This window comes from Squalius cephalus (assembly GCF_949319135.1).
Source record: "Squalius cephalus genome assembly, chromosome: 2".
NCBI lineage: Eukaryota > Metazoa > Chordata > Actinopteri > Cypriniformes > Leuciscidae > Squalius > Squalius cephalus.
Window position 1 is genome coordinate 54,887,371 of NC_137123.1, and position 13,856 is coordinate 54,901,226.

Consider the following 13,856-nt stretch of genomic DNA (forward strand, 5'->3'; position numbering starts at 1 on the left):
CCTACCTGCCCGTCAGCATATGTATTATCATCCCTCAACGCATCCTACTCTCATAGAAATCACACGTCATCAGCGCGTTTCATGCTATACAGAGTTAGACAGACATCAGTCACCGAGCACCGCAACCAAAACAGCAGCCGCCTTTTACAGTTCCTCCTGAACCAAAACAACCAGCTTATGCTGAGTTCACGCCATAACAACTGTAATTCTGAAGAGATGGAAACCTGTGACGTTATACTCGGAGCGGTTCGTGACTCGAATTTATGCCTTTCAATGGCAATATTACCAACGGCGAAATGAATCTGCAGCAGTCAGGTGTACAGGTCAGTGCTCTTTAAGTAGTTTATGTTCATTATTATTGTAATGTTATGTGCTTCTTTGAGACATGAGGAAGTTTAACGGCGTCGTGACGCTATGCTAACTCTGCTGAGTGTGTTCATGTGTTTTTAAGGCGGACATGGCTTTAAAGACGCTCTGAAGGGGGGGTGGGATCTAATGCTTTCAAAGCTAGCTTGCTATTGCTAGCCACTCCAAAAATTGCCTACCCTACCTTTAACAGTATTAGTGGGACATATTTAGGGACTTGCCTCCTTTTTAAACAGACAACAAGCCTCAGCTCAGCTTACCTATCAGCTATCTCCCAGTTCACGCACTTTTTTATTGAATTCCATTACTTCTCAATTTGCAGGTGTTTATACACAACAAATAGTTTTTCATAAGACTACATCGACCATGCTGGCATTGCACTGTATGAGACAGCGTGTTATTCAACAAAACCATGTAAATATGAAATTTTAGATGTACATTCTGGATGAATAAACGTAAAAAATCTATATATTTTTAAGCATTTACACTCTTAAAAATAAAGTTTCCAAAATGTTTTCTTTTTGTGATACCATGAGGAAACAATTTTGCTTCCATAAAGAACCTTTCAGTGAACAGTTATTAAAATAACCTTTTTTTTTCGTAGTGTGAACATTTAAAAAATCTAAAGAACCTTTTAAAGCAAAAAAAATATTGGTGCAATGGAAAGGTTCTATGGATGTTAAAGGTTCTTTATGGGCTCATAAATGGCAATAAAGAGTCTTTATTTTTGAGTGTAGATGCCCAAAGTACAAACTAATAGCCTAACTCCCATTCCGTTTTTATCTGACCTTCAATTATAATTAAACGCAGATAAGTGTGCACAACAAAGATAATAAGGGCTTTTTACGAAAGCTCACTTCTTATGAACTGTTGCAGGTCAAACGTTTTGAATAACACTTGGAGTTCCGCTTGGGGGCGGCTGGCAACTGAGAACCAACAACTGCGCTCTCGCGGACATTCCTATCGCGCGGAGAACAGCAGCTGAGCGTGCGTGTCTGTCACTGGCGCTGCTGCCATGGCGACCGCGTAAACAAACGCACAAACTGTCAGCTCGAGCTAATGCCTCTGGCGGGTGAAGTTTCAGGAGCTCACGGAAAACTTACCTAGCACGCTGGCATCAGGTCAAATGACCCTCCGCCAGCTGTGTAAATCAAACGGGCCCCACAACAACTATCTGTTTCTGTTGAAGATTTAAGGCCTTTTGAGGTCAACGGCACTACACGAGGGTGTGAGAAAGGGTACATCAAATCCGTGAGGGAATAGTGACCACCATCATAAAATCTGAAGAGTATTCTCTCAGGACAAGTGCCAGAAATGAGCGTGGACACATTAAATTACAGCCTACTTATTAATGTGTCACCAATTGTTACCGTAAAAATCAATTTCATATTTTTGACTTTAATAAAACCAGTTTTAGATGATACCACATGAAGCACATTTTAACGAACATTTTTTTTTTTTTTTTTTTTTACAAAATATAGCCTAAAAGCACATAACTTTCATGTATTTACCTCTAAAGTGTATTTGTTTTGAGTGCATACAGTGCAATCAAAACAAAATTATGAAATGCCACCCACACTGTAAAAATGAGATGATCAATAAGTAAATAACAACATATGTTATGGTAAGTTGTACTAGATTCAACACATTTTTAAGTCAATTTAATGTAATTAATGTAATAAATTTAATGTAATAAATCCAAGTTGATTGTACTTAAAAATTTAAGGCAGCAACACATTTTTTAAATGTTTTTTTAACTCTCAACCTTTAACAGAACATCCAACGGCTAGGTGATCTTTTTAACTTCCCTTACAAAAGGCAGCTGAGTGGGCCAATAGATTCCTCCAATGTTACTCGTGCACCATTAACATCACTAGACGTATAAGTGATTTTAATAGTGCAATGATGTACATGTTCCACTATGAAGAGCCATTAAAATACTTTACTCAGAAAAACTTTCAAAATACTCTTCAGCATAGCATAAATAAGTACCATAATGACTAAGTATATCAAATAAGTATTATAATTTATCAAGCATGTGTCCTTTTGTGTTCTGATTTAATAATAGACTTGTGTGTCTAACACTTCTCCATAATTTTACAAAGATAAATGTTTTTAAGTAGTTCCTGTACTTGTCTCTGTACTTGTCGCCTTAAGTGGTAGCAACTCTCATGATGGAACAGAATATTTAGTTTTAATTTGTGATTATTATATTAAATTTAAACCAAGCGTCATCATCTTTATGGCATTAATTTAAATATCAAATTAATAAAAATATTTAACACTGACAAAAATAACAATGCGCTCCTTCTAAAATTGGTACATAGATTGTCCAGCAGATCCATATACCTTTAATTCATGATCAATGTAACAAAATAGACAAAAAGCAAATGAACAGGGAGGACAGATGATGAAAAAGAAGGGTAAAACAGAACAAAAGCAAAAGGAGTATAATAATGTGGAGGCAAAATATCATGAGATAGCGACATGCCTGCACTGCAAACTGAGGTAATTGAGACAATAGTGAATTACTTTTAAAAAGTACAAAGTTTTCAGTTTGATTATTACAGCATGATTATCATTATACATTGACACTATACAGAACCCCCCCCCCCCCCCCCCAATGATCCATTGCTATAACCATAATTCTCATAAGAGGAAACAGACAGTTTTTTCCGTCTCTCTCTCTCTCTCACACACACACACACATACACACAACACGGACACCACTATGTTTCTCTTTCTCGATCTCTGTTTCTCTCTCTTTCAAACAAGCCATGCTTTACTCAATCAGAACTTGCTACTACCTACTACATGTAGGTAAAAAGGAGTCCATAAAAATATAAAAATACAAACACTTTATACAATAAAATGAAAACTGGAAAAGCAACATCTTCCCTTAATTATGCGGCGCTTCAAGAAGGCTGGATGGGCAAAAAAAAAAAAAGTTGCCTCAAAAAGTCTACAGACTACAGCAAATGTTACATAAGTTTGTAAAAACTGCTTCAAAATGTTTCATCTTTAGCTTTTGAACGTTACAAAAGTCACAGATCTGGAGGCAACACCAGGAATTGATGAAGACATGTGGGAAACTGTCGAAACATTTCTAAGGAATTCTTTTTGATGAAGTGGGAGGAGGACAAACTCCGACAGACAGACAAAGACCATCCTGAGAAGGAAAAGAAGAGAATAGACTAATCAAAGAAACAATAAATATCAATGAATAATTATAAAAATATATCTAATAGCTTACACATGTGTTTCTTTAACTGTACACACTTTCGGTCCAGTGGAGTTTTATCAAATAAATTAAAATGATTCTTATGAAATTTAATTTGCTAACAATGTCCAACAACATACATTCTGAATTCATACATTTAGAATTGTATTGTTTTTTTTTAACCAACAAATGTACCGTAAATCTAAAATTGTGTGTTGCATTTACAGTAAAAGCACCTGTGATGGATTTTTTAAATAAAAAAATCCAATAAAAATTCTCTTTCTTATAGGCTGATTTATTAGCTAGAATTGTATGTATCCTAGACAGATAAATAATATTTTCCTTTTTTTGCATAATTTGACAAAATCACAGCTAGATCCTTTCACAAATTATATTTACTTAGATTTTTCTGTTTTAAAGAAATGTCATCCAGAAAAAAATGAAAAAACTTAGTTGTAATTAAAATGACTGTTAAAGCTGTTTTTTAAAGCAACCCCTTAGACACAAAGGGGTTCATAATTGAAGAAACACCCATAGATGAAATGCTATCATCACATTTTATATACTGCATACTGTACACCATGCGGCATAATGCAAATAGAATGCCACAAAACAAAAGAAGAGAGAAATTCTGAATGAGAATAATAGATTTCCAATATGTAGTCAATGAACGTAATGCAGCAAACTGTAGAATCTCAAAAGTTCACACTCGAAGGTCCCTCTCACTCCGTCTCTCTCTATAAAAAGGTTTGACCCTGCTGCAGCGAGTAGGCCCTCTGATCGGCCCCAGCAGCTGTCATCCTACTGCCTCAGCACAACAAATACTTTACTCGCCCGCTGACCTTTCCACACACACAGACATGCAGCTACACACGCTCCAGCTCACACTCACACATGCATACTGTCAAGTGCCAGCAATAGTTGCCAGTGTTTGGTATTTCTATGATTCCGTCGATGTGCATCGTAAAAAAGAACGTAGAAAAATCTTATAAAAAAATAATGTCAACACTGACACATTGTCATTTGCAAAATCAAGATAATGTAAAAGTCATGAGTTTTGGTTCCGCTCAATATTTCTTCCTTATCTTACCTAAACAAGTTATTCACTTGCCTTTATTTTGCTTACTTGCACTATCCTTGGTCAAGCTGCTTTGATTCAAGTGGAAAAATCCAGTTGAATGAGTTATGGTGATAATGCAAATGTCAATAAATCTCACAGACATACTGAAAACTCATTAAAAACAGAAACATAACATCCAAAAAGCCTCAACTTTTCATTAATACTCACATACATTAAGTAAAATTCATTCATTTCCTTCACATTCACTTTTTTACACAATATTGCTGTACATATAATTTATAGCTGTCCATATACTGTAGGCCTAAATATATTGAGACCCTGGATCACAAAACCAGTCACAAGTAGCACGGGTATATTTGTGGCAATAGCCAACAATACACTGTATGGGTCAAAATGATATTTTTCAATAAGACAATGCTCCTGCCCGAATTGCAAAGACAAGAATAGTCTTGAGAGCCAGTCCATCAGGCTCATGCTTTGGCCTGGTCAGAGTCCAGATTTGAACCCTATAGTGAATATTTGGTCTCACATTAAACTCAAACCAACTGGGAGACATTTTTCCGATTCAACTACTCATGAGCTGTTTGAAGACATTAACATTGAGTGGAACAACACTGAGAAAAGGGGAAGGCTATTCCGTGCTAAATTACTTTATCCACAGTATTAATTATTGCTAATTTCCTGACTGATTGGTGATTAAAATGGTTAAGAGACTGTTAAAAGACAGCTAAATATTGTGCCATTTTTGGCATGGCCCTTTTTTTTTTTTTTTGCCCAGAAGCGTAAGCGTGTGTGTGTGTGTGCATACATTATGACAATCATAGTTGGATTGGTTGGGATTCATTGCTTTCAAAAAGAATTAGGCTACACCACACTTGAAAATGTATGAATTAAAGTGCAACCAAATATAAAACTGCATTTTAGAAGCAAATTTATTTTTTAGTAAATGAAGTCAATGCCCATGGTGTAGGTCATCACATTAATTATGAAAATCCTCTTATGTTTAAGAGTGTCCAAATACTTTTTGTCAACTTTTTAACAGCAAATTAATTATTTTATCATTTAAAACTAATTTTTGTAAAAAGCTTTGCTACTCTTTGTCTTAATTTTCAACATCAAATTGATTACTTTATAATTTTAGACTTTTTGGTAAGCTTCCGAGAAGGAAGCTTATTTATTTGATATTGACATTCATACATTTTTTTTACTGTGCACACACACACACACACACACACACACACACACACACACACACACAGCCATGCAGTGGTTACTTACCTTCTGTTATCGATGCTCCACCACAAAGCTCATGGTTGTGCCGTCAAAGGAGGGAGGAGCAACAATACGGGCACCTTGCTGTGATGTAAAACTGATGACAGGTTTGGTGGTTCTGCTGGGTACTGCGGTGCCTGGGGGTACCAGATACATGCTGCCCGTCTCGACCGCATCCTCGGCCTCTGAGCAGGTGGACGAGCGGGACTGAGGGGCCGGGTGCGGGTGGGGCGGCAGCGGGGTCGAGGGGTAGACCAAGTATGTGGGGGGATAGGCTGCCGCAGGACCGAGGGCGACCGGCGAGACTGACACAGGCACTGGCGTAAGTGATAAAGGAATGTCCAAGTACTGTCCACTCTCAGGATGGTAAAACCGCTGGGCGGCTGGCTGCATGGGCACAGGCGTGTCCACTAAGTAGTACTGGCCTGTGGTGGGGTCCAGCAGCAGCTTGCGCTGGATGTGAGGAGGTGTGAGGTCTGCGGGGGGTGTGAGGCAGAGTAGCTGGGGTTGAGACGGCAGGGGCACGGCGTGGTGATAAATCATGGCCGTCGGACTTTCAGGGGACCAGGACTCCATTACAATAGGTGAGCGTTGCAGGGGCTGATGGGAAGGTTTTGGGTGAGACTGGGTGGAGCCAAACGCGTGTGAGGGTTTTGAATCTGAAGCGTGAGCTTTAACAGGGATTGTTAGGTAATTGTCAGAGTCTGGCTGCTGGTGCTCTTTCTGGTGCTTTTCCTCACTTTTTGATTTAGAAGGACAGATTTTCACAGACAAAGGTGCTTTGTGAGATTTAAATGTATAGTTTCTACTAGAAAACATTTGTTGAGCGCTATCATTCACTGTGTTTATACGGTTAGGTGCTTTGGGGTTACTGCCTAGACTAAATACGCACTTGTCACTGAAAGACTCTGTCCTTTGGGCTACTGATTTAGCCGTGTGTTCCTGACCGTGAGAACTTGTTGGCATGCATACTTTATCCTCATCAACGCAGCCTCGAGTGCTGGTGGTCAACTTTTCAGCGTGCAGCTGCGAGCTAGTGTCCGCTTTCCCAAATTCGTTCTCAAAGTCCGTTTTGGTCGTGACTCCTTGCTCCTCTCGTGTGATGAGAGACAGCACGTGGCTGTCTGTGATTGGTCGCGGCGCTTGCGTTTTGCGCTTCCATTCGTTCCTATCGAAAACATATAGTTGCTCCATAGTTTTCACAGCTGCCTTTAACTTTTCAAGCGCTATTTGATTTGAAACCTTCGACTCTGGTTTCTTCTCGCAGCTGTCTGTTGCTTTTTCTGATTTTTGTTTTGCCGCTTTAGCGTCGATTTTTAAGCTAAACTCTGGCTGTTCAGTGAGAGGCTGCTTAGCGCATGGCACTCTGGGTAATGCACTTTTAGCCGCCCACTCAGAGGAGAGATTTAGGGATAATCTTGATGTTTCAGCCACACTCTCGCCCATGTTAACAGGCTCGGAGGGTTTTGTGGCATTGTTTGTGTTCACAGACTGGCATTTTATTACCATTGGTGTAGGAAATGTTTTTTTGTCAGGTCCCCTATTAACAGGTTTGCTCTCCTCTCGTAATGCTGTGGATGCCGTCCCTGAAGAAGCGCAAGCATTTTCTATTGCTACAAACCGATATGAGCTTTTTACCAATTTGCGCACATCCCTAACCTGATGAATAGGAGTCTGGAACTTACATTTACTATCTCTAATATCCCTTACCATAAAATGCGGTACTCTGTCCGATACGGTCAACAAATGGCTTTTAGATTCGCTTGTCGCCTTTTTAGTGCTGGCATCGTGATGGATATTAGGGGTTAACAAACTGGTGATATTAAACTGATCGCTTTTGTTTTCTTTGACACTTCGAAGGTGTATTTTGATTTCGGGCACTTTTTGACACTGTGAGGTTTGGTCTGTGTCCACTGAGCAAGGGACCTGGCCAGAGCTCAGTTTTCCACACCCTCCCCCATCTGACTCTGCAAGATCTCCAGTCAGTTTCAGATTATGTAATGAAAGCCCAGCAGCTTCCTTTTCCTTAGGCATAAGCTGTGAGCTAGGGACATACAAGTGAGACATCTTAATCATCTTACTCTCGCCCTCAACACTTTCCCTGCTTTCCATCACAGGTCTAATTGAGGTGTCTAGCAGCGTCTCCTCCTCCTCCAGTGCACACTGAGATTCTCCATCTCCTTGTGCTTCCTGCTCTCCATCTTTCCAGGATTTGAAAGCACTTTTTTGGCTGGGGGTCAAAGGAGTCTTTAGTGGTTCGCTAGGGTCTAGTTTAGAGTTCATTTCTGGGTCACAGGGGGACTCAGTGATTTCAGCAGCATGGGAACTCGGGTTCTCTTGCAGCTGGTCTGTTGCATCCCCGAGTTCCTCTTGAGAGTGTCCTGATGCAGTTTCTGAAGTCTGTCTTTGTAAGCTCTTTACAGTCTCTTTACAATCTTTAGACACTGATGGCACAGGATACGTATCGCTTATTTCACCTCTTTCCATTTTACGCTCTTGCTCAAACTGCATTTTCTTGGAAATTACATTTTTCAAAATACTAGAGGCAAAGACGGCTTTCTTGTGGGCATCTTCCAAGGTTTCACCGAGTGGACTTTCTGCTTCACACTCCTCCTTGGCTTGCGTGGTGCCCGTAACATCAGCTGTGGAACGTGACATTATGGCATTCATCGCGCGTTTCGCGCGCCTCTCGCGCGCAGGTATTCCTGATCCGACGTTACAGCCGAAGTTCAAGGTTTCAGTCAGTGTGATGGTTTCACCAGGTTTGCTTCGTATCTCTATTTTATTAGACGCCTGCTGAGAGTTCAAGTTATTTTTCAGCGACACTATTTTAGTTTGAGGACTATGCGTATTGGTTTGAACCACGTCTTTTTTTGTTGTACTCTCGGCGCTTTTATTTGCCTCAAAAATAGGCGTAGAGTTCTTGTGCGCCTCACGTGTCAAATTGCCATAATTTAAGTCGACGAAAGCGGACCATTTGTTAATACTCAGTCCGTGTTCTGACATTGAGGACTCACTTGAGCTGCTCAAGTTTATGGCATCAAAGTAAGGACAAGCCAAACTCCGGAAGGAACGCGCGGTGAGATTACGCACCTCTTTATCAGCGTCATCCAGTTCGCTGACGGAACTGGACGCGCCACTGGAATATTCGTTGATGTCTTTCCCCCTCTGTTTGCTCGCGAGGTGCTGGCGACCCGGGGGCGGGATAAAGTAGCGGTCAAACAGGGTCTCGCTTTTGGAGTCAGAGCTTCTGAATGAATAATGACTCCGCTCACCTGCACGTCTGCTGTGAAAGCGGACATTCCTCTGACCCAAAACACTGGCAGGCTCGTTGATCGCGCGCGAAGACGTTTTGATTGACAGGTGAATATGTCCCGACGAATTTCCAGGCTGTCCGCCGCCGCCGCCTTCATCCGAGCTGGCACATTTATCGGACTCGCAAAGTTCACTTTCGGTGCTGACCAGAGCACCTGTGGCGGAAAGCTTCGCCGCGCGTGAAGTCGGCGCAACTTTATTGCTCTTGGACTTGCTTTGGATCCTACCGAGGGTCGTCTCGTCACTTTCAAATGATGCGTAGTCAACAAATGAATATACCAGATTATCATCCTCGAAATCCAAGCAGGATCCGCGACCAAACTCGTAATCCACATCGTGATCTAACTCCGTTAGCTGGATCTCGTGCGTCGTTATATAGTGTGCCTCTACATCTGATGCGCTCGTGCTGTCCTTTGATTCACAGCGACTGTTCAAGTACATGTCGGTGTATTGCAACTCCTCCGTTTCAAACGACGCCGATTTTGAATCTTCGGTCTTTACATCCGACCCCGAGTCCACATAATCATTTATTAGCGGAACGCGCTCTTCATAAAGTCTCTCAGAATGGCACTTTCCCTCGTGACATTCTTTCGATAAACTTTTGTCTGCATTTTCATTCTCCTCTCGCTCCCCAGGACTCTTAATCCCGGAGATGGACGCATCGCCTTTACATTTAAATATTGCCAGCTGGTTCCCTTCACCTGTGAAAGTGACTTTTACAGTCTTTGTGCTGTCTGACTTCATGTCCGGTGGATTGCCCAGGTCTACATAATTTGTTTCGCTGTGGTCGCCACTGTTGCGGTGTCCTTTCGTGTCTGCCAGCGGCTTTTTCAACGGTCCGGTGTCCTCTCTGCTCGCGACGGCCGTTTGAAGTGTCTCCATCTGCTCTTAACGGCGTCCCGCACGGAGATCAGTGGTGTTGCTTCTGACACCGGACCGTAGTAAGGTTTGTTTGTGTGTGTGTGTGCGTGTGTGTAAGTGAGTGACTGAACTGGACCTGTGCGCGAGGGGAAAGTGAGCGAGGGAGACACTGCGACGACGATAGAGGGAGGGGAGAGAGAGAGAGAGAGAGAGAGAGAGAGAGAGATGCATAGTCTCACTGCACAGGTATGATCCCCTAACCGCTAATCACGTGTCTAGTAATGATAATAATGACGTAATTCTAAACGATGACTACATAGCTGACATTAAATTGTGACAGTGTCATGTTAAGGGATAACTTGAGCTTTTTGAGGAATACGTGAGCAGTTTACGTTTTAATAAAAAATATGGGGGGGGGGGGGGGGGCTATATGAAAAAAAATATCTCATATTTGCTCACAAAAGATATATAACAACATCTATCATAAACCAGTCTTAAGAAGGATTTCGATTTTTTTTATTTGATTTAATGTAGCCTATTATTTCTATATTTGAATGATTTAATTTAATAAATCACTAATTAAAAATAATACAACAAATAATATTTGTATTATCTTTTAAATAATGATTTAATTTAATAAATTACTAATTAAAAATAATTAAATACAACAAATAATATTTTTATTTAAACAAACGAAAAAAAAAAAAGAAAAGAAAAATGTTCTTCAGTGGACTGAACAAACTATACATTATTACAATCTTCAGGACCGCAGCGAAATGTATCAAATGTTACTCCATTCGTTGGAAAAACCTTAATAATTGTCTTTGATAGGTAGGACCTTTCAAATTTTTCAAAGAAATTGTGTTCCCATGCATGTTTAATTTTAAGTTTTGTAAGATTTATATCTAAATGCAGGAACTATGAATATTAGTTCAACCACTGGCACAACTTACCCTGAAGCATCTGACACGTTCACCATTTTGGGTAAATTTTTCATGTAATAGATGAGCTAAGATAGCTAACCTTTAGCCATAGAAAAAAATACTTAGTTTGATACATTGGAAATTTACTAGCAAGTTTGAAAGAAAAAAAAAATTATATATATATATATATTCTGATAAATTTAGTTTAAAATAATTTTTGTCTAGAAAGTTTATTTTGACAGGCAAAAACAGTTGCATCAAAACAATGTTGATCAGTTTCAGATTTCATGTTCATCTCTCAATCATAGCTGTATATATGGGTCCATTCAAATGACAAAAAAATGTGGGCAGTTTCCTAGATCAAGGGGACGACACATCTTACCCTATTCTCCACTACTCTACACAGGTATTATTAGACATCATGTCATAGCCCTCAAAGCTTAGAGCAAAACACTGCTCAGAAGAGCCACAGGTCTATTGTGGGCGACCGCCTCCTAGAAGCGCATAACCGCATACATAACGCGAGTATAGAAACATTTGTTGTCAACTGAATGTTATCAATGTCCGCCTCTGGCCCACGACAGCTGCATGCCCGTATTAGAGCCAGTGCCTGCTGCCAACCGTACAGAAGGCAAGTTGGATCTGGGAAAAAGACACGAGAACCACTACCCAACAAAGAAAGAGAGAAAAGAACAACTGCAGAGGTGTGAGGGATATGACAGTCTGAAATCATGGCATCCAATAAGAAAGGAGACAATAAATCTAAGATGGTGACATCCAGTCTAATAACAGCATATTTGCATAAATCCAAATTTTAAAAATGCAACGTGAGGGGAGAATAGAGTCCGTTCAATTCTGAAACTTTGGTAACACTTTAAAATAACTTAAGAAAGACCAGGGCTAGATGTCACATGGGGAAGGTCTCAATAACTGTATGTCAGTAAATAGATAAATAAGTCCAATAATTTTGTATGATAGTTACAAAAAAAAAAAAAAAAAAAAAAAAAATTAGGATATAATTTATTTTATTTGTTCTGCATATTTATGTAGACTACTAGGTAACACTTTACAGAACGGTTTAACAATTTGTTAACATTAATGAATGTTATAAACTACAAAGAAAAAAATGCATTTTAAATGTTGAAAATGTATTAGTACTCATAGATATTAACATTCATGAAGATTAATTGTTCATATTTCATGTTAACTATTGCATTAACTAGTTCTAACATATAGAACCTTAATTTAAAGTGTTACCAACTACTCATCTGAATGCACATGAACTATTACAGATTTTACAGTGTTTATCAACTTAATGAATGCTGTTATAAAGTGTTATGGTTAAGCATTAAGTCTAACTTTTATTTCCATTAAATACCAAAGAAAATATCAACTTTCACAATAATTGTGGGTGAAAAGAGGTCACCAGCAGAACAAGGATTCTTGATTTTTTGCAAATTAAAATAATTTGTTGTAGCAGTAGTTGCCGCAGAAAAGATCTAAACATTTAATGAGTAGAGAATTCGACTTGGGGGGTGCCAGGCTGCACATACCCCTCCCCGGCCATGGTTAATCTATCCTCCAGAGCCGTGGAGAAGCTGGGTACGGGGCTATATAGGACACCTGCTAACAGTATGTAAAGTATTTGCATATGGAGTAGTTGGGGCCTGCACTCATCTCATGTATTACCATCATTAGTCCGAACGGGTAAATGATGGATCCACTATGACAGCTGCATATATAACCGACTACATGAAATGCTTCAGAGTGGTCGTTTTCACACCAGAACACAAACTGCTTACAAACTTGTCAGTGTCTGAATTTTTTAACGACCTCTACAAAGCTGTTAAATTTAGGCAGCTATTTAAAATGTGGACGCCACACATGCAAGCACTTTGAGATCAGTTACTCACAGAGGGCCATATAAAACAGCAGGTGGCAAATCATGAGTGCCATTAATCAAAGCACAGGCATTAGCGTGGTATGTCCTTCTCATTCTCACTCTGCTGTGCTTTGCTGGTCTTTCGGCCTTACTTTGACCCTAAAGGTCAGCAGGGGTTTGGGGACATCAGCAGCAGCAGCACAGAGACGCTAAGCAATCTTTACAATTTATATCTAGCAAAAGCAGCACAAAATAGATGTACCTGTAAAAGCAGTTTATTTTCTAGCTAATATTATGCTTTACAATATATATTATTATTATTATTCGCCTGTAACTACCAACAAATAGACTTTTAGACCTATTATCACAGTACTTATGTGATTGCAGGTGGACAATTTAGTAGACAGCTCATCTCATGTCCCTGTGTGCGTTAGTTGAGTCAGTGTGAATGATGATAAAAGTGTGGAGGGTTTTGAATTTCAGACATGCTATGCTGAGACTTCACAATTAGGTCACAAGAACGCACTAGGCATGAGAACAGAAATAAAAATGCCCCACTAAAAGGGCTTGAGGAATGAATTCATTACCCTTTTGTGACTTTAACACTGTCGAATAATTTTGCATCCATAGTTCACACATGAGTTTTGACATAGCCTGACAAAATGAATATGCAGGCCATTCAATCAATGGGAGGAAAACGTATGGTCTGAAGCAGTGAACATGTGCCTTATAAATTATGGTAACAGCTAGCTATGAGACAGAGCTAATGGAAAACCAACCAACAAGCTTTGCACATGCACCACCATTTAAAAGTTTGGGGTAAATTGATTAAAATTGACTGTTAAGACTTTTAAATTGTTACAAAATAAAATACATTTCAAATAAATGATGCTTTCTATTCATCAAAGAATACTGAAAAAAATCCACAAAAATATT

At 39.6% G+C, this 13,856-nt stretch overlaps 1 protein-coding gene across 1 annotated transcript; it reads right to left on the minus strand.

The window, feature by feature from the left end:
• Positions 1-1,284: 1,284 nt before the first annotated feature.
• LOC307173740 (uncharacterized protein C4orf54-like) lies at positions 1,285-10,279 on the minus strand. Its single transcript, XM_079897107.1, has 2 exons — positions 5,946-10,279; positions 1,285-3,535 (listed from the first exon to the last, which is right to left on the minus strand). The coding sequence occupies exon 1, from the start codon at positions 10,134-10,136 to the stop codon at positions 5,952-5,954; it is 4,185 nt and encodes a 1,394-aa protein (XP_079753233.1). The 5' UTR covers positions 10,137-10,279; the 3' UTR covers positions 1,285-3,535; positions 5,946-5,951.
• Between the last annotated feature and the right edge of the window lie 3,577 nt (positions 10,280-13,856).